This window comes from Ursus arctos, unplaced genomic scaffold, assembly GCF_023065955.2.
Source record: "Ursus arctos isolate Adak ecotype North America unplaced genomic scaffold, UrsArc2.0 scaffold_26, whole genome shotgun sequence".
NCBI lineage: Eukaryota > Metazoa > Chordata > Mammalia > Carnivora > Ursidae > Ursus > Ursus arctos.
The window spans coordinates 44,228,006-44,249,173 of NW_026622941.1; the positions used below are offsets into that span (position 1 = coordinate 44,228,006).

A 21,168-nucleotide genomic window follows, 5' to 3' on the forward strand; every position below is an offset into this window, starting at 1 on the left:
GACTGCATTCCCACCAACACTGTAAGAGGGATCCCCTTTCTCCACATCCTTTCCAACATTTGTTGTTTCCTCTCTTGTTAATTTTTGCCATTTCAACTGGTGTAGAGTGGTATCTCATTGTGGTTTTGATTGCTAACTGAACATAATAAAAAAAATACTGTATTCTAGTAGGGCAAAATTAGCCAGGTTTTTCTCTTTAAAAGACTAAGAATTTACTAATTTAGGGGTTCTTCAGCTTTAGATGTAGGTACACTGTGTAAACAACAACGTCCATTAGGGCCCTTCTCTGCAGAGAAGGGAACTGATGGGAACACGAAACTCCTGCTTCCTGCTATATGATAAATAATAAAGTGTTCTGTCACTGACTCAATTGGCTACCTCTCTGTCAGTATCTATGAAATGATGGTGAGTCGTGATCACAACAAGTTGCAAGGAAGACTAGCTATGGACATAGACAAATATTCCATTAGTATAGAGGAAGTGGAGAGTGCGTGGGTGTTTTGAAATATCAGTTTAGGGTCTATTAGATCATTTTGCAAAGACTTTTGGAGGAAAGACTAAATTCAGAACAGAAACAACATAGCATGTAGGACATAAACTGTTAGGTATTTCAGGTACAGTTTTTTTCCATGACAGGCTAATAAATTCTCCAACTAATACTGTCACTTGTTATTACCAACTAAAATAATCTTTTCTTTTTTGACTTCCAGTTTATTATCTATGTATTTGGGATATCAAAACACATGTGCATGGAAGGGCAAACACAGATTAGGGACATCTATCCTGAAAGCTTTGGAGACATAGTAAAAGTAGTTTTGAAAAAAATATGTAATTTATTTTTTTAAGTTTTTAGTGGCTGGGGAGAACGCATGTATAATGTATAAATTTGTAACCCTTTGGGAATGGTGTTCTTGGATCTCATATCTTCTGGGAACTGCTCATAACCTTTAGATATTTTCCTTTGGGGCTCAGAAAGCAGAAATACTCAATGGAATCAAGTGTTGATGAATTTTATATGGCACTGTGAATAATACCAAGGAAAGCATTCAATACATGAATAAGTAAATTGTAGTAATGGAGAAATTTAATATACTACTCTAAAAATCTGGGAAAAAAGCCCTAAAACCATTTACAAAGTTGCTAAATAGATAAGAAAAACAATCATAGATCGTGGGGTAGAGGGAGATCCATTCAGAAAGGAATGGAATGTCAGTGTGTTTTGTTCAGCATGTTGATAAAAGAATTAAATATTAAAGCAGAGATACTTTGTCTGAACAAATCTGTTTAATATCTTCCAAAAGAGTGTTTGATTTTTAAGTGTTTTTGGCAGATTGAGTTAGGACTCAAATGGATGAAAAGAATTGGTATGTCTAAAGTTTAAAAGCCATATTTCCTTTAGATATGTTTTTTTTTTAAAGATTTTATTTATTTATTTGACAGAGACAGCCAGCGAGAGAGGGAACACAAGCAGGGGGAGTGGGAGAGGAAGAAGCAGGCTCCCAGCGGAGGAGTCCGATGTGGGACTCGATCCCGGAACGCTGGGATCATGCCCTGAGCCGAAGGCAGACGCCTAAGGACTGCGTTACCCAGGCACCCCTCCTTTAGATATGTTTTAACCCATTTTATCTTATTTTTACATTATGGTATTAACCTTATTTTTTCTACCTTTAAATTGTGATGTAAGGGAAATCATGAAAAAAGACAATACAATGAAAATTTAGTATTAAAAAACATTACCTTTTAAAAATTTCACTAATATTCACAATATCTAACCTAGGTCTGACTTCTAATGGTTTTGTAATGTAACCTCGTTAATTTCTGTACAATGTGTGTTGGGGGGATGGTTGGTGTGTGTTATCTGTTGAAGTTGGACAAAGAAATAACCTGACATAATAAAACTGTGATTTAGGTGTTTTAGATATAGGCATTCCTACAGTTGTTGCCATCAGATTAACTTGTGTAAATGAAGAAAAATTTATAATTCATCGCTTCACAATTATGTGAATGTAAAAGGAATGTGGAGGAAAAACAACAGTCCTTTCTTCCATTCACTCAATTATTAACATGACTGACAACAGATCTTATTTTTTATCTTATAATCCTCCTATAAATGCCTCTAGGTATAACTGGAAACAAATTTTATTTGTACTTGTATGTTTATTTTTATTTATACGTCTTTGAAATAATAATATTATGTTTTAGAGATTGGAAATAATTATATTGATATTCTCCAAACAAAAAAACATTTTCTATCTGGGGCCCATTACTAAACCTTAGTTATTTTATGTGTTCGATAGAAGATACTGAGTAAAGAAATCTTCTTTAGAATCATTAATTTAAAAAAAAAGCACCATAAGTTGCCCTATAATCATTGGTAGGGATTATACTTTTCAGAGGACAATTTAGGAAGAAATAGTCTTTCAAACTTAATCCTGATCTCCAATTTAATAGCTGTGCAAACCAGGATAATCTGTTTCACTTAATATATACCGTGTGTTGCAATAACTATAGTTATTACTAGTTAATATTTATTTAATTACTTGTTAGCCTAATATTTGAATATCCTTATGATAGGGAAATACATGCCTTCTAAAATTTTGTCAACACTGTTTTGTGATTCACTGTTTGAAATTTACCAAATACTCTTCATCTCTTTTAGGCCATGCTAACCTCAAATTGTTCATCTTTCAGTCGTATTTTAGACAAAGAATAAAATGGTAAGTGTAGAGCACTGAAGTAGATGGAGAGAAACTTTATGGTAAACATTTTCTTATAATTTTTATTTACTAATACTAATTTACATATTATTAAATTTAAGATTATTACTACTTTTAAAGTTTTAATCTTTTTTTTAATTTTTACTTACTAATTTACTTCTTTTAACTTTTTCGCTAAGCTCACTATTCTATTCTTTTTTTTTTTTTAAGATTTATTTATTTATTTATTTGAGAAAGAGAAAGATACAGAGAGCAGGGGGGAGGGCAGAGGGAGGGGGAGAGAAGCAGACGCCATGCTGAGCATGCAAAGCCTGATGACAATGACATGGGACTTGATCCCAGGATCCTGAGATCATGACCTGAGCCAAAATCAAGTCTGCCGCTTATCTGACTCAGGCACCCTTCACTATCCTAGTTCTAAAAATCATAGCATCTTTAGGTTTCCATTAAGTTTGTCTTTATATTTCTCCCTGCTCATGCAATTTCCTGAAACCATATTTATATATTTCTGCTTCAAAATCCATTACTCTCATTTTAATTATTTTTTCCATTCTCAGAATCATAGCTTTTAAAGGAAAACTGCACTTTTTTTATTACACACACCAACATTACCAGACTGTTCCTACTGGTTTTGGGGGGCATACAAAGTGGGAAGAGTTGGGATGGTAACAGAGATTGATGGAATAGAAATACTACTAAGAACAGAAAATAAACTTATTCATGATAGTTCATATTTGCTTCTCTGAAATTGGATCTCGTTAGCCATGAAAGAAATGACAGACGAATCAGACATTTGAATTTGATTAGTTGAGTAAAACGGTAAGGTTATAGTAACCTGTTTATTGACGATGATAAGGTATGTGTGTATTTTATGTAAACCATTTTCTAATGTACTCTTAATGACAATAATCATTATTTTAAAGATTTTATTTATTTATTTGACAGAGAGACAGCCAGCGAGAGAGGGAACACAAGCAGGGGGAGTGGGAGAGGAAGAAGCAGGCGCCTAGCGGAGAAGCCTGATGTGGGACTCGATCCCAGAACGCCGGCATCAGGCCCTGAGCCCAAGGCAGACGCTTAACGACTGCACCACCCGGGTGCCGGGACAATAATCATTTTTGTTCCAGAGTGCAAACCTCTTAACTGAATAGAAAATAACATCCATTTCGACTCCTGCATAAAATCAAGAGAGAAGAAACATTTTTCCCTCCTTTAAAAGTCCCTCTAACTTCCTTCTGATAGTTCCTCTTAGATAAAAATAGTCAACAATTGCTATCATCACACAGGTAATTCTTGGGTAGAACCGCATTACAGATGAAATTTTCTGTGCAGATACTCTGGAAATGCAAACCGTAGTTTGTCCTGGCGTATCCATCTTCGAAATCTGAATGAGCATTGTTATTCTACCTGAGATATCTTTTGCTGAACTTTACTTTAAACGCTTAAATCACTCTTATTTTTCCTTTGGGATCATCAATTTCTTTCTTCCTTTCTCTCCTCTTAGACATGGAACAGTCGAGGGTAGTAATGGGAAACCACACCCAAGCCATAGTGTTTATCCTGGCAGGTCTGACTGATGACCCACAGTTGCAAGTTGTGTTGTTGGTCTTCCTGCTTCTCACCTACTTGCTGAGTGTCACGGGCAATCTGACCATCATCACACTCACCCTGCTGGATACTCACCTCAAGACCCCCATGTATTTTTTCCTTCGGAATTTTTCCTTCTTAGAAATTTCCTTTACCTCTACATGCATCCCCAAATTGTTGGTTACTATGGCAACTGGAGACAAAACCATTTCCTTTAATTGTTGTGCAGCTCAAGTGTTTTTTGTCTTCCTTCTTGGTGCATCTGAATTTTACTTGCTGGCCGCCATGTCCTATGACCGCTATGTGGCCATCTGTAAGCCCCTGCATTACACAACCGTCATGAACAGTAGGGTCTGCCTTCAACTTGTCTTCTGTTGTTGGCTTGCTGGATTCTTTACCATCTTTGTACCTCTCCTCTTAGGCATAAATCTTGACTTCTGTGCCTCCAAAATTGTTGATCATTTCTACTGTGATACCACTTCCCTGCTGCAGATCTCCTGCTCAGACACACGGCTTGTTGAGACCATGGGATTCATTTCTGCGTCGATGACACTCGTGGTCACGTTGGTAATGGTGATAATATCATATACCTATATTGCATTAACGATTCTAAAATTCCCTTCAGCTAATCAGAAGAAAAAGGCTTTTTCAACGTGTTCTTCTTACATGATTGTGATCTCCCTTTCTTATGGCAGCTGCATCTTCATGTATGTTAAGCCATCAGTCAAACAAAAAGTATCTTTTTCCAAGGGAATTGCAGTGCTCAATACTTCTGTGGCTCCACTTCTGAATCCTTTCATCTACACTTTGAGGAACCAGCCAGTGCAGAAAGCCTTCATGAATATGGTACACAGGGTTGTTTCTTTCTCAAGCAAATGAGTATTCTGTTGTATTTTACTTAATGGAAATGAACACAGGAACCCCTAATAATATCAATGTGTCCAGTAGTAGCTTCCAAGACACCCTTTCTTTGGGTTCCTTTTGTTTTGCTTTCATGTTTTTGATATTCGTCTTTATCTCTTCTCAAGCTTTATTTGCACAAAAATCTTTGTTCCAGAGAATTTAATTTTCTTTATGTCCTTCAAGAGATATTTTCTTCCTCTCAGTTCCTTTACCTGTGAATATCTGAAAGAAATGGAGCTAAGCTTTTCAATCTGTCTCTGTTATCTTTGATTCTAGTCAAGAATATAAAGTATTTTATTTATTTTATATTTAATGTAGCATGCAATGTAAAGGCTATTACAATTCCTTATTTGTACTTAGTTACAACCTACTTAAAACTAATATTTATTTATCTTTTGTAATACTACTGAATTTTGCTACACTATTTAATGAAATGAAAAGATAACTGTGGCAGAGAATAACCATTAGTGTTGATGATCATATTAGAAAATACAGTTTATTTTTAGAAAGATCGTGGGGGCACCTGGATGGCTCAGTCAGTTAAGTGTCCATTCTTGATTTCAACTCAAGTAATGATCTCATGAGTTGTGAGATCAGGCCCCATGTCAGGCTCCACACTTAGTGGGGAGTCTGCTTGAAGTTTCTCTCCCTCTGCCCCTTCCACACACTCTTCCTCTCTCATTCTCTCTAAGTTAAATAAATCTTTAAAAAAATAAAACTAAAAAAAGATTGTGCATTTGAGTATATTCCATTGAAACTAGTTGTTTAGTTTGTGTTAGAGAATTATGAGCAATTACAAATATTTCTATTAAATGTGACAAATAATATACTAAGAATCATAAAACACTATTGAACGTAGCTGCTTCATGAAGAGTAGAGCAGCATAATAATTTCAGCAAATGCCTAAGCTTGGTTTGGAAATCATCCTAATATGCACATCAACTTCAGATGATTTAATGATAAACGTGTTGAAGAAATTATAAATTATTAATCACGCACATTCCTGTATCATTTTGAAAGATGAAACTAAGGGTAACATTTTGTCTCTCTTCTATTTAGCTTTCCTATAATTGTGTTTCTTCCCATACATGGTATAGATTTAGAAAAGTATCATCTTATTTGCTGAACTTAATATCAAATGATAAGTAACTAGGTAGATTGATATAGTTGGCAAAAAGTATGATAATGGTACAAAATAATAAATGAATGAGCTTTTTCTATGTCGATTTTTCTAAAAGTCAAATTCAGAACCTGGATTAAAAATTAAATATGAAAGTATGGCATTAGAAAACGTGACTTAAAAATCTGTTGTTGAAGGAAGCTTTTGGAATTGGGTTATAGTTGACACTGACATTTAGAATGTACTTTAGTCATTTCTTTTTCTTTAATATCAACAGAAAGTATAAGTATAATGATTTGCATGTCCTGACTTTTTAAAATATTCATACAGTAAGGAGTCAAACTGAAAATAATCAGGTAAATTTACTTTTGGCAAGTAGGAGCTATATACGTTCATAAAAAGAGAAGATCTCTCAGGATACGATAATCATAAGTTGATCTGGTAAATGATTTAGCTATCATTAATGCAGGGAAAAATACTTGCTCATGATAGATTCTGAAAAAGTGTCTTTCTTTGGTGTCAGCATTTTTTAAAAACTCACTTTGTCATAACATTACAGTTTAGTAAGTTTAGCTTAATTATTTTTTATTTCAATTCTAGTTAGCATATAGAGTAAAATTGGTTTCCAGGATAGAAGTTAGTGAGCCATCACTTACGTGTAACACCCAGTGCTCATCACAAGTACCCTCCTTAATACCCATCACCCATTTAGCCCAGCCACCACCGACCTCCCTCAGTTTAACCATTTTTATTGTGCAGTTTTGATAAGATTCATAGAAGAGAAATGACAATCGATCAGTGGAGATGAAGTTCATTTGGATTAGACAAACAGATGAGACATTGCTGCAAATTGTTATTTTCCTCTTTCTGTTTCTAAGGTGCAATGTTGAACACGATGGAGAATGTCACTCTGCCAAAACCTTACCTGGATATTTTAATGCATTCCTTCTGTCCAAATTGCTTCCTCTTGAAAATCTCATTCTGAAAATCTCATTCTGAAAATCTCACGCTGATTTATATTCCTAAATTTCTGATAACTCCCATGACTGAAGACTAAATATTTTTGGGAGCTTCAGAATTGTGTGTTTTTATGTCCTATAACTACTTGATTGTGGTCTGCAACCCACTGCATCACGTGATCATTACGCCCAGAAAAATGTGCTACCAGCGTGTATCAAGTTGTACTCAGTTCGTGGGAACTAGATTCATCTCTTAACATACTTTGAGGCACAGCTCGAAGTTCATTTGATGTATTTGGATATTTACTTATTTCAGCAGGAAGTGCTCAGTACTATGCTGTACCCACTGAGTCCCTAAAGAAGAACTCTCTGAGATGGAAAACAGAAAACACTAGCAAAAAACAGTGAAGACAGAAGTCAAATCTTTAGAAGATAAATATAATTGAGATATCTCTAGTTAGATTCATCAGGGAAAAATAGAAAGCACAAATTACTGATTGATAAGATGACTTCACTAGAGATCCTATGGATATGGAAAGAATAATGAGATATTATGAATCGCTTTTTGGCAAAAATAGATCACTTATATGAAATGGATAAAATCCTTGTAAAACAAAAACTTCCAAAGCAGCCAGAGAAATTTATAAACGGAGTACTCTATAGCAGCTAAAGTAAATGATTTGTAGTTAGAAATGCCCCCCCCCAATCTAGGTTTAGATGGCTTCGCTTAGGAATTATACCAAAAATTTCTAAAAATAACAACTATACACACATTCTCCAAAACACTGAAGAAGGAAATACTCAATTCATCCCTAAGTCATCATTATCATGACACAAATTGGGAAGGACATAGCTGAACTCAACAACACCATCAACCAGCTCTATATAACTGACATCTATAGACTATTTCAGCCAACAGCAGCTAAATTCCTTTTCTTCCCAAGCTCACCAACACAGATTATATTCTGGGCCTTAAAAGACACTTAAAAAATTTTGAAGAATAGAACTGATACAATATCAGTTCCCAAACCCTATGGTATTAAACTAGAAATCAGTAAAAAGGATGAATGAGAAATCCTAAATTATGTGTAGATTAAATAACACTTCTAAATAACACATGGATCAAAGAAAAATGTCAAGAGAAATTTAAAATTCATTTATTTTTAAAAATTATTTATTTATTTATTTTATTTTTTTATCATGTTCAATTACCCAACATATAGCACATCATTAGTTTTGATGTAGTGTTCAATGATTCATTAGTTGTGGAATAGCATGGAAGACCATAGGGGAAGGGAGGGAAAATTGAATGGAAAGAAATTTAAAATTTTTTAAATAAATGAAAATGAAGCAACACCTTATTAAAGTTTGTGGGATGCAGTGAAAGCAATGCTTACAGAAAAATTTATAGCATTATATGTATCTATTAGAAAAGAAGAAAAATCTATAATCAGCTATCTAAATTTTCTCTGTAGAATATGGACATTAAAAGGATAATAAGAAAGTCCTCTGAACAATTCTGTGACCACAAATTTGATAACCTAAATGAAAGTGACCATTCTCTGAAAGAAAAATTTGCCAAAACTTACATAAGAGTAATCCAAAAGGGTTTATATCTGTTAAAAATTCACTTAATAATTAACTATCTTCTAAAACAGATAGCATCAGGCATTCTATGTTCATAGTTTCTTAGACAGAATGCTATTAAGATACCACCCAAAACAATTTACAGATTTAGTTCATCTCTGTCAAATTCCTATAGCAGTACTTTTTTCAAAAATGGAAAACAAAAAAGAAATTGGAAAAGCTGATTCCCAGATTCAAATAGAATTGCAAGGAAACCTGAATATCCAAAACCATCCTGAAAAAGAAGGAAAGAGTGAGAAGACTCACATTTCCCAATATTGAAGCACACTCTGAAGCCACGGTGATCAAAAATTGTGATATTGGCACTGGACAGATATATAGAAACATGGAATAAAGTGAAGAGTCCAGAAATAAGCCTATACATCTATCACTAATTTTCACTAGGGTATCAAGATCACTAGGGTATCAATGGAGAAAGAATAGCCTTTTTAACAAACAGTGCTGGCATAATGAGATAATCACATGTGAAAGAATAAAATTAGACCCCTACCCCACACTATACAAAAATCACCCCAAAGTACATCTATGACTTAGATGTAAAAGCAAACTATCCAAGTCTTTTAACAAAGGTGGATATATGACCTTGGATTTGGATTTGGCAACGGATTTTTAGATATGGTATGAGCAACAAAAGGATTAAATTGGGCTGCATCAAAATCGAATACTTTTGTTCATCTAAGGACATTATCAAGAAGTGAAAATACAATCTCCAGGAAGGGAGAAAAGATTTTCACATTGTATATCTTATAAGGTTCTAGTATCCAGAATATTTCGGAAAAAAACTATTAAAAATCAGCAACAACATAAAGGAATAACCCAATTAAAAATGTGCAAGGATTTGGGCGCTCCTGAGTGACTTGGTTGTTTAAGCATCTGACTCTTGGTTTCTGCTTGGGGCATGATCGCATGGGTCCTAGGATCAGCCCTGTGTCAGGCTCTACACTCAGTGAGGAGTCTGCTGGAAGATTCCTTTCCTCTAACCCTCCCCCAACTCGCACATTTGTGTGTGCAAGTGTACACACACACTCTCTCTCCCAACTAAATAAATAAATCTTTAAAAAAATGTGCAAGGATTTGAATACAAATTTCTTGAAATGTCCAACAAACACATGTAATGGTGCTCAATATGTATCTATTAGGAAATGCAAATCAGTACCATGATATACCACTTCAAACCCACTAGGATGGCTCTAATTTTTAAAATGTGGATGTAGAGTAATTGGAATGCTTTTATATTGTTAGTGAGAACATAAAATTGTGCAGTCACTACGGAAAACGGTTTGGCACTGATGTATGTGTTGTGTGTGGGCTAGAGATGTTTAGGTAAACTTTGCGTTATGTTACAAGGTAAAGAGTCCACTGAAATCTGACTTACGGAGTAGGAAATGCTATCACAAAGAGTAATAGAGAAATATAGGCTTTTAAAAAAGATTTTATTTATTTTTTTGACAGAGAAAGAGAACACAAGCAGGGGGAAAAGTAGAGGGAGAGGGAGAAGCACGCTCCCCGCTGAGCGGGGATCCCGATGTGGGACTCGATCCCAGGACGCTGGGATCATGACCTGAGCCCAAGGCAAATGTTAAACCATCTGAGCCACCCAGGCGCCCCCAAATATAGGCTTTTTTGGTTTCTTTCTTTCTTTTTTTATGTGACTCTATTAATGCCATGTGTTATGCTTTTGTAAAACTAAGATTAAAAGAAAACAAATTCAGAGAGTTGGATAGACTTAGTGAAATTTTGACTAAAAATTATGAGTGAATTTTGAGAGGATATTACTGCCAACTAACAGAATATTAAAGGAGGTTGGGTGTCCATAGCAATGTGTTTATGAGGATATGAAGAGAGCAGGTATCTCTATAACCTTTCCTCTATAATTCTTTTATTTTTTCCTCTTCTCCCCTTTTTCCTCCTTCTTCATAGAAGTCAGCTGTGAGAAACCACAGAACAGTGACCCCTTTTCTTCTTCTTGGGCTGCGCAATGATCCACAATTACAGGTGGCCCCTTTTCTTCTCTTTGTTTTTGTCTTTACCCACATGTGAGTGTCACTGGGAATCCAGCCATAATCACCCTCACCCCACTGGACTCTCATCCAAAGACAATCACGTATTTCTTCCTCCAAAATTTCTCGTTTTTAGAAATCTCATTCACCACTATCTGCATCCCCAAATTTCTTGTCAGCATGGCAGCAGGGATAAGGAAGTAGGAAAGCTGAAGGGACTCCATTTCAGAAAGGCCCCATCTCTGCTCTTCTCTGCGAGGCCCCGTTTACACGTGTTCCATACATCACCTCTGAACAAGCCAGAGATGCTATGTTCCCACCTCAGAGGGGAAGCAAGAAAGTTCATCATTCTCTGAGTTTTGTCCTAAGAAGAGACAGATTCCAGACAGGTCCCAGGACATTAGCTTCAAACGAACTTCTGTTGCCACCAGCATCCATACCCTTACCTTTGGTAATTTATAGAACAATACCTATTGTTCACCTGATACTCACTTTTCCCTGGACTCCTGGAGAAACATGCACCCTAGATCATTTCTAATATAAACCCCTGGCCCCAAAAAATAACAAAGAGACTCACTCTACTTTTCCTTCCAAGGCTCCCAGACACTCCGTCTGCTATCTCTCACTTACGCTAGTCAATAAGCTCTGATTCTACTTGCTCTGGCTCACATTTGATTTCTACCCAGTGTGAAGCCAAGGACCTCCTTGCTTGGTCCTGTGCGACCCTCCACTGAGTCCTCAGACCCTGTCTGCCCGCATCAATCAGACCATTTCTTGCAACAGTTGTGCAGCACAGCTCTTTTATACTGGCGTGGGTGCAATCAGAATTTTTCTTCTGGTTCCTTGAGCAAATGTTTATCTTTGGACTAGTACTTCACAGACTCTGGGCACACTTCTTAAAGATCTCTGTAGTTAAACTCTTTGAATAGTGTGACCCTTACTAGTGAATTGAAGCGTTCAAATAAATTTACTCTTTTAATGATCGAAACAATAATCTTGTGTTCAGAAGTGTTGAACTTCCTAATTATGAAGCTTTCAGAAGAAATGGAAAATAAAATTATAACAGTAGAGCCTTAGAAAAAATATTTTTAATAGTCTTAGATTCTCAGAATCATTGAAGGAAAGTAATACTAATCACACTTTCAGTAATAAATAAAAACAGCTTGTCAATTTAAAGCCAAATGAGAGTTCCCTGTTGCGATGTATTGCTCTAGAAATGCCAAAACCAAAGTTTTTTTTGTATATCAGATTCTAAAAACAGTCACCAACAGATGACGTCAGATGCATTTATATGGGGTTTATAAACAGATGGAATTATTAACCTAATTACCATGGGCAAAAGGAGTGAGACAGATGAAAGATATGGTTCTATCGCTTCCCTAAGCCAAAATTAAGGGCGGATACACACAGGAAATGTAGCGTTCCTGGCTGGAAGTTTGCTGAATCTTTGAATATGGAGTTGCACACTATTGTTGCCAAGGTGAAAGAGTCTGAGCATTTTCTCTTCAGGTCAAAATTAACATAATTCTGCTAGGTAGAAAACAAGCTGGAATTGAGAGAAAGATTTTGACAAACGAACCTTATATCAGGTAATGATTAGACACTATGTTGCTGTGAAAAACACTGAATTTATTTCATAACAATTTTTGAAAATGGATGGGTAACAGAGGGTATACTGGTTGTATTCCAGACATAGGAATGAAAGGAGCAGCAATTATAACTGTAAATTACATTTACAAGAATACCAAGGTGATTTTCACAGAACATTTCAACGTTACTAAAATACCAGGTGTAAGTCCAAAATACAGTTCTGGCAGACAGGTGCCTTCAACTTCTCTAGACTTGGTACCTCTACCTGTTTAACACCGTATTAAGTACTAGTTGAACCACATTCTTGAATTGTTCAAAATAAGCAATATCTTTTACTGAGTGCTAAACAGTTCAGATAGCATATATTTAATGAACTATGAGATGTGGATGAAATTTCTCCTACTTTAGGGGCACCTGGGTGGCTTAGTCAGGGAAGCATCCAACTCTTGGTTTTGGCTCAGAATATGATCTCAAGGTCCTGAGATCAAGGCCCCCATCAGCTCCAGGCTCAGGGGGGAGTCCACTTCCCTTTCTCTCTGCCCCTCCCCTACTCTGCCACTTCCTCTCTCTCTGAAATAAATAAAACAAAATCTTTAAAAAAAATTATCCTACTTTATATATGAAAATTCTGAGACACAAATATGTACTCTGTGCAATATTCCACATTGTATTTGTAAGGAAACCTTTACTAAACCCAGGCTGAATATCTCAAAAATTCCTGTTTTGAGCATTAGATATACTGATTGCTCAAATGCATGTGGTTATCTAATACTTCTGTGATATTTGCATATATTTATACCACAGTCTTCTTTCCTGATGTATATTTTTAGTCTCAATATTACTTTCTCCTAAAAGGCCTCCCAGAACTCCAAAATTTCTCAGAAGCTATACAATATGCCCCAAAATATTTTCATATCCCTTTATTACAACACTAATTATACACTATGTAGTAATATTAGAGTTATGTATTTGTCTCCTTTAAGTAAGGCAATCTTCTTAAATGTAAGGGTTGAGCACTCTGCAACGTCTGAATAAAGGGAGATACATACTAGATGTTTAATTACAAATTACATATACCAAATTATACTTATAAAAGGAATATTTTATTTAAAAGTCATGGTTTCTAGAAGCTAATATACAATAAAGACATATTATTTAAAGCTTATGGTACAGATTTGAGAGAGGGAGTTATTGCAGCAGGGTGTTTTCATTAGGAAGAATAAAATGGAAGGGTGGGACTTCGCCTCAAGACTCTTCAGGAGAGTTTCCTATATGAGATAAGTAATGAGGTGGAAAAACATGATCAGAAGAAATGAATGAGGGCACCTGGGTGGTTCAGTCAATGGAGCATCTGCCTTTGGCTCAGGTCATGATCCTGGGCTCCCAGGTTCAAGCCCTGCATCAGGTTCCCTGGGGCCTGCTTCTCCCTCTCCCTCTGGCCCACACCCCGCTTGTGCTTCTCTTTCTATTTCAAATAAACAAATGTTAAAAAAAAGAAATGAATGAAACATTTTTTTGTTTTTACCACAAATTTGTGATTTGTAGTATTTATTACAATTGTCTTTTTGAAAAACACAGCATCTTTTGTAGCATATCCCAAAAGACTTCTTTCACCTGTTGGTTCCTTAGCGTATAAATGAAGGGATTTAGTAAAGGGGCAACTGAGGTATACAGCAAAGCTACGCCTTTGGATGCACTCACCCTTTCCTTGGCAGATGGTTTAATATACATAAAGATGCAGCTTCCATAAGTCATGGAGACAACAATCATATGGGAAGAACAGGTGGAAAAAGCTTTGGTCCTTTGCTGTGCAGAAGGGAATTTCATAATGGTCTTCACGATGCAAGTGTAGGAGAGAATCACTAACACCAATGTGACCGCAAGTGTCACCACAGCAAGGATAAAAGACATCAATTCTATGACATGTGTGTCTGTGCAGGATAGCTGCAGGATAGGAGATGATTCACACATAAAGTGATCAATTATTCTGGAAGCACAGAAATCCAGCTGGAGTCCCATGAGCAATGGAGGAAAGATGATCAGGAATCCCGTTAGCCAAGAGGAAAGTACAAGCTGATAGCACACTCTGCTGGTCATGATAATTGGGTAATGCAGGGGTTTACAGATGGCAGCATAGCGGTCATAGGACATGGCAGCCAGAAGGTAAAACTCTGTAACTCCCAGTAAAAGAATAAAAAATAATTGAGCTGCACAATTATTATATGAGATGGTTTTTTCTCTAGTCACGATGGTTTTCAAGTATCTGGGAATACATACTGTTGTGAATATGATTTCTAAAAAGGAGAAATTACGGAGAAAGAAATACATTGGTGTCTTGAGGCGAGGATCCAGCAGAGTGAGGAGGATAATGATTAAGTTCCCCATGAGGCTCAACGTGTAATTAAGAAAGAGAAACACGAAAATCACAATTTGCAATTGTGGGTCATCTGTCAGTCCTAGCAGAATGAACTCTATTTCCACTGATTGGTTTTTCATTTCTCTTTTATGAATCTTAACAGATATACATAAGAGGTCAAAAAATTAAACATACACATCAATGTAATATATTGTAGTGTAATATAAATTAACCTATATATATACATTAACCTATGTATAAATAGATATAAAACCTAAACATATATAAATAAGCCTAAGTATATATAAATTAACTGAAATATATAGAAATTAACCAAAGTATATATAAACTAAATAAATATATAAACTAATTACATATTTTAACTTAACATACATATTAACCTAAATATTTACATATTTACCTAAAGCAGAGAAAGGTATATATTCTCTAATTTATCTGTTTGCAAATGATTTCTCCAGTCTGAAATTTGTGATGACACATAATGCGATGACAATTCTAAATTCTTTCTCATTCATTAATTCTCTTTGTTATAATATTTCTCACAATGTTTTCTCTGGAACTTGAATATTTTTTTGGTTAATAAGCATTTTTACCCCTTTCTCCTGAAAGGACTCAACTCTGCATGAATAATTTGAATGAAAGAATATAAGTTATTTTAAGTGTATTTTTCTATCTTTTTTATTCCACCCGTGCAAATACACTGCCTTGTTCTGTGTTTTAGAATGTGTATTAGGGAGATTTTCAAACCCAGGATTTACATTTATACATTTATATTACCATTCCTGTGATGACTAAGCAGGATTAATTTCCGTTAATTCGATAAAATGAAATTTTTTCTGCACCACGAGTGCACAACTATCATTATGAATTTTCTTCACTGGCTTTGCTATATTCAGATGGACAGTTGTTTTTCAGTATATATAACACACACAACAAAGCGAGACATGACAAAACAAACAACGTGCTTTAGAAAAAATATTCTGTGTTTTTTTAATTAACATTTTGAGGTGCATTCCTACATGTGTCTACATAAATTTGGGTCACTACTTTTTTTTTTTTTTTACTTTCCCCATATTCTTTATAAAATTACTGAATAATAATACTACAGAAATTATTATAGGGAAGTAAAATCTGCCACCCCAAAATGTGTCTCTTTGGCATGAGGATGAATTTAAGCTGATTATTTTTGAGAAATGGAAGACTCAGAATGTTCTTCTTTTTCGTCTCCTCCTCAAATGTCTAAAAGAATTTAGATAAAGGACCTGATGCAAAAAGCCGCTATCACTGTCGAGGGCAACTACAGTGTAATATGAAGTAGGTTTGATAGAAAGGGAGGAACTTCGCAAAGTCTGCTTCTTAAAATTCTTCCGTAAGTCCCATTGTTTCTGGGTGGCCCAGCAAACCTTTGCTTCTCCAAGGTTTACTCTTTTTCATTTTCCTTTGAATTGTTGTCCTTCTCTTTGAAGTCCCAGACCCCCCCCCCCCAGGTCCTTCTTCTTTGCTCAGAATGGCATTTAAGCCTCGATTGCCTGACTGTGTATGATTCTCCTGTTCTTTCGAAGCCGCCCCATATGTATGCAATTAATTTCATTTTCTCCTGTTAATCTGTCTCATCTCTTAATACCATTAAATGACTGTACCATTAAAAAAATTGTAAGCCATAAAATTTAGTAGTCAATTTCAACTCCCTGAATTAGATTTGTGCCTTTGACTTAAGTTTAGATTTTGAAGTTAAGTTAAAATTATAGCTGCCTTACCTTCTTGGATCTATCGTATCTAGTGTCCCCTTATGTGTGCATTGGAAGAGATGTATGTTAATATGATTAATCATGATTTTACTCTCTTATCATCATATTTTATTATACTAGCTGGATATTTTCTATCAATGATTTTTGTGGGAGGGACCATGTACATATGGTACTTCTGTAAAGAATTTCCACATCCCTCAAATTAATACTCACTTTGACGTTTGGACCTCAAGTATTTATAATTTTAATGGACATCCATCTTCTTTTCCGGATAAGCTGCATTTTGTGAAAGTTTATTGTTGCAATTGCTGTCATTCAAAATAGGTACTTATACTTTAAAATAAAGTAAGATGAGGCAACTGAAAAAACTCAGGGCATCATCTGATGAAAGATAAGCAACTGTTCCAAGAGAGATTCTATGTTGCTCTGTGTCCATTTATACAATGCTGCATTTTTATCATTTTCTACTTAAGAAAGACTCAAGGGATCTAGTGAAATAAAACAAAGGGGAAAAAAAAGCCAAACTCGTCCATAGGATCAAAGTTCCAAAAGTACTAATTACTGGCAATAAAAGACACCATTGTAATCTACCTTAAACAAAAGCAGACGTGAAAGTATCCCAGGGGAGTATCATAAGTGATTTAGAATAATCGATGAAATATTTAACAGATCATCAGCAGTTCGTGGTCCTGGGGCAACACTGAAGAATCCCAAGCTGGTTTGTACACGCCCAAGACACGGCTTTCTTCCAATTAGCAACAGAAGCAATTTTAGACTTTAATGTAAACCATTTTACACTCTGGCACCCGGTAGTGTATTTGTTTAAGTAACAATTAAGCATAATATTTTATGTTATATTATGTTAAGCATAATATTAATACGTTGAGGCTTCAGTTGGATGTTTGATGAAATTATTTTGATCCTTCAAATGAACTGAATTTTAGCTATTAAATGCATTTTATGTTAACGCCCAAGCCTGGAGATGATCCAATGTCCATCATCTTATAAGTAGTTTAACAAATTATGGCATGTACATACAATAAATTAGTCAGATTAAAAAAACACACAATTGAATCTTAGAAATATTACACTAAGTGAAAGAAGCCAAATACAGTATCTACATACTCTTGATTCTCCTTCTGTAATTCTGAAAAACACAACTATAGGGATAGAAATCTGATCAATGGTTTTAGGGGCTGATGGTGAGAGATGATTGACTACAAAAGTGTCATGAGAAAACTGCAGGATAATGGAAATATTTTATATCTTGATTGTAATGGTGGTTGCATGACTATATATGTTTGTCAGAGTTCATCAAACTACATACTACTCAAAAGGTGACCTTTTTTGTAGCTAAATTCTATCTCAATAATCTAGCAAATATATTTGGATGTGACTTACCTCCTTTTTTATTAGACTACTAATAAGATTACTTAGACGTGTACTGTCCAATATGATAGCCACCAACCACAAGTGGATATATGCATTTAAATTTAAAGTAATAAATATTAAATTAAAAATTAAATATTCAGTTCCCCATTTGGGGGTCATGGGATGGGTCACTGTTACTGTCTAAGATCTATAATTACCAAAATTAACAGTAATTTATCATCCCAGCCTTCCTCTGGAAGTTACAAGCCTTCACAAGACTAGTCTAAAGTTCTAAATTGATTCCATCACAGCCACTGCCAGTGAAAATGTTGTCTAGGTGGGGAGACAGATTCTGGGTGTTTCCCTACTTCCCCATCTTCTGAAAATTCCCTCAAGGACCTACCCATTCTCATGACAAGCTTGTAAACTCCAAGTAAATAACATACTTGACTGGAAGAGATTCATATTTAAAGTCAATTTAATCCCTTTTTTCAACATTAATCAGTGTACCAGGTATCAGGTTTTAAATAACAATTCTCTAATAATTTTGAACACAATATACTGTAATGCAAGTATTACAATTTTTCAGATAAATGCTAATATTGATTTCTTTAACTAAAAGGAAATAAACTATATCCTTAACATATTGATTTGCTTTGGTGTGATTTTTTTTTTTTTTTTGCCTTGTTTTACACCTGATTCATTGGACTACAGATACAGATGAAAAGGAATTCCCTCTAGTCTTGTAACAACAACTATAGTATTTTTATTGTCTTTTGTTCTTGTTTTCTGTTTCCTTTTCTTTTTGGATCAGGCTTTCCCCCACACACACCTATTTTTTTTTTCTTCCTTTGACTTTTCCCAGGGTTTTTCAACAAGCAAATCAATGCATACCTAGGTAATGGCCAAAACACTCCCCACTCCAAGTAAGGAGGAAGTGTGCAGAAGACTGACCGGTGGGAAAGAGCAGCCAAGACACAACAGCAGAGTGCACACAGCATACACCAGAAATACTTCCTGAAGTGCCAGGCTCTGGACACTGTATGACCTCTTTTTAATTTAGCACTGCTCTGAGGTAACAACCTTTCATAACATGCAAAACACAGACATCTAGCCAAGATGACAAGATGGAGGAATTCTCCAGATATCACAGCCAGAGACTTGCTCAAAGTAGATATAAGGCATATATGTGAACAAGAATGTAGATCAACAGTCAAAAGACTATTAGAAGGACTTGAAAAAAGCCTACAAGACATGAGAGAAACCCTAGCTGCAGAGATAGATCTAGAAACTAGTCAGGCTGAAATAAAAAATGCTGTAACAGAGATGCAAACAGACTTGATGTAATTGCTGTAAGAAGAAGCACAGGAGAACATAGGTGATATAGAAAATAAAATTATGGAAAATAATGAAGTTGAAAAGAAGAAGGAAAGAAAGCTATTTGACTGCTAAAGTAGACATAGGGAACTCAGGGATTCCATAAGCAAACTAATATCCCTATCATAGAAGGGCAGAAGGTAACAAAGACTAGAATGGGTAGAATGGAACAGAGACGATCTACAGGCACTAAATTATATATCTTTCATTAATTACTCTGAATGTGAATGGATTAAATGCTCCTATCAAAAGATATAGGGTATCAGAAGAGATTAAAAAACAACAACAACAACAAGACCCATTGGTATGCTGTTTACAGGAAAATCTCCTGGGAAACATATGGGAGGGAGTGTTATTTACTAATCTGAGAGCACGTCCTGGAGGGACAGAGACCCCTGGGAGACTCTCCAGAAGCAAAGGAATGGACTGGCCCTGTTTCTCTCCCCCCCTCCAGCATAAACACAGGACCAGTGCAGTGCCTACATTACCTACAGAAACCTGTGCAGTGCCTACATTACCTAAATTGCTTACACTGTGCCCACCCTGCCCATCTTTCCATCTTCAGTGGATCTGCTCTTTTCAAACACAGTTGCCTCAGTCCTGATGCTGCAAACGCCCTTCCCCAGACTATCAGTGCAAACCCTGCCAACCCTGTATCTCTGGTTCTGTGCATGGGCCTCAGTCCCAGCAGTACTGGTGGCCCCCTCCCATGGAAGACTTGCACACACCTTGTTAGAACTGGGCAACCCACCCTCACCAACATGGTCCCAGTGGTGGTGACATGTCCCCTCTCACTGGCATGGAAACTTTCCAAGCATTGCACGCCCCGCTCCATCCAATGTGTTCTTGGCCAGAGCCCATTAAAACCAGGCACAAGCCTGGCAGTGTGCAAGCAGCCATAACAAGGGCCAGCACCACTTCAAAGTGCCCTGGAGTAAAGGGAAGGTAAGCACACACCACTCAGACTCAGCCCTAGCAGTGGGCTGGAGGAAGACAGCTGGACTGATTGCAGCCCCACCCACCACCAATGAAAGCTTCTTAGGGGACAACATAGGGAAAGGACCTTGCAATTGCCTCTGCATCTCTGGCAAATACCTGGTCTGACTAAAATCAGCCCAAGGCAGCCTCAGATTGACCCACTAACACCACAGGGACACAACACTGCCCACAAGAAGCAAAGAGAGCCACTAAGATGATTGGAATGAAGGAAAGTGGCCAACACACAACACAAGGTTCATGGAGCACAGATAGGAGGCACCCCTCAAGTGCCAGGTTCTGGGGAACAGGGGACAATCTTTTCCAGGGCATACAGGTTCTCTTCTTCATAAAGCTATTACTTTAAAAAGCAGGAGAAGTAGCTGACGTTCCTGTATGGAAACAGACAGAGAGTAAGAAAAATGATGAGGCAGAGGAATACATCCCAGATGAAAGACCAGAACAAAACTACAGCAAGAGACCTAAGTGAAATGGAGATAAATAATACACCTCATAGAGAAGTTAAATTATGATCATAAAGATACTTACTAGACTTGAGAAAAGAGTGGAGAACCTCAGTGAGACCCTTAACAAAAAGATTAAAAGGAAACAATCAGAGATGAAGAACAAAATAAGTGAAATTTAAAAACACTACATGGAATAAATAGCAGACTAGAGGTAGCACAACCAAAATTGGTGACCTGAAAGACAGAGTAATAGAAAATAATGAAGCTGAGCAGGTGAAAGGAAAAAAAAATTATGCAAAATGAGAAAAGACTTAGGAACTCAGTGACTCC

General features: G+C 36.1%; 2 protein-coding genes across 2 annotated transcripts; one reads left to right on the forward strand and one right to left on the reverse strand.

The window, feature by feature from the left end:
• The first annotated feature begins 4,244 nt into the window (after positions 1 to 4,244).
• Positions 4,245 to 5,183, forward strand: LOC113249291 (olfactory receptor 6C74-like). Its single transcript, XM_026490796.2, has one exon. It carries the CDS (start codon positions 4,245 to 4,247, stop codon positions 5,181 to 5,183), a length of 939 nt encoding a protein of 312 aa, XP_026346581.2.
• An 8,891-nt stretch (positions 5,184 to 14,074) lies between these two features.
• Positions 14,075 to 15,019, reverse strand: LOC125282287 (olfactory receptor 6C6). Its single transcript, XM_048216678.1, has one exon. The coding sequence runs from the start codon at positions 15,017 to 15,019 to the stop codon at positions 14,075 to 14,077; it is 945 nt and encodes a 314-aa protein (XP_048072635.1).
• Between the last annotated feature and the right edge of the window lie 6,149 nt (positions 15,020 to 21,168).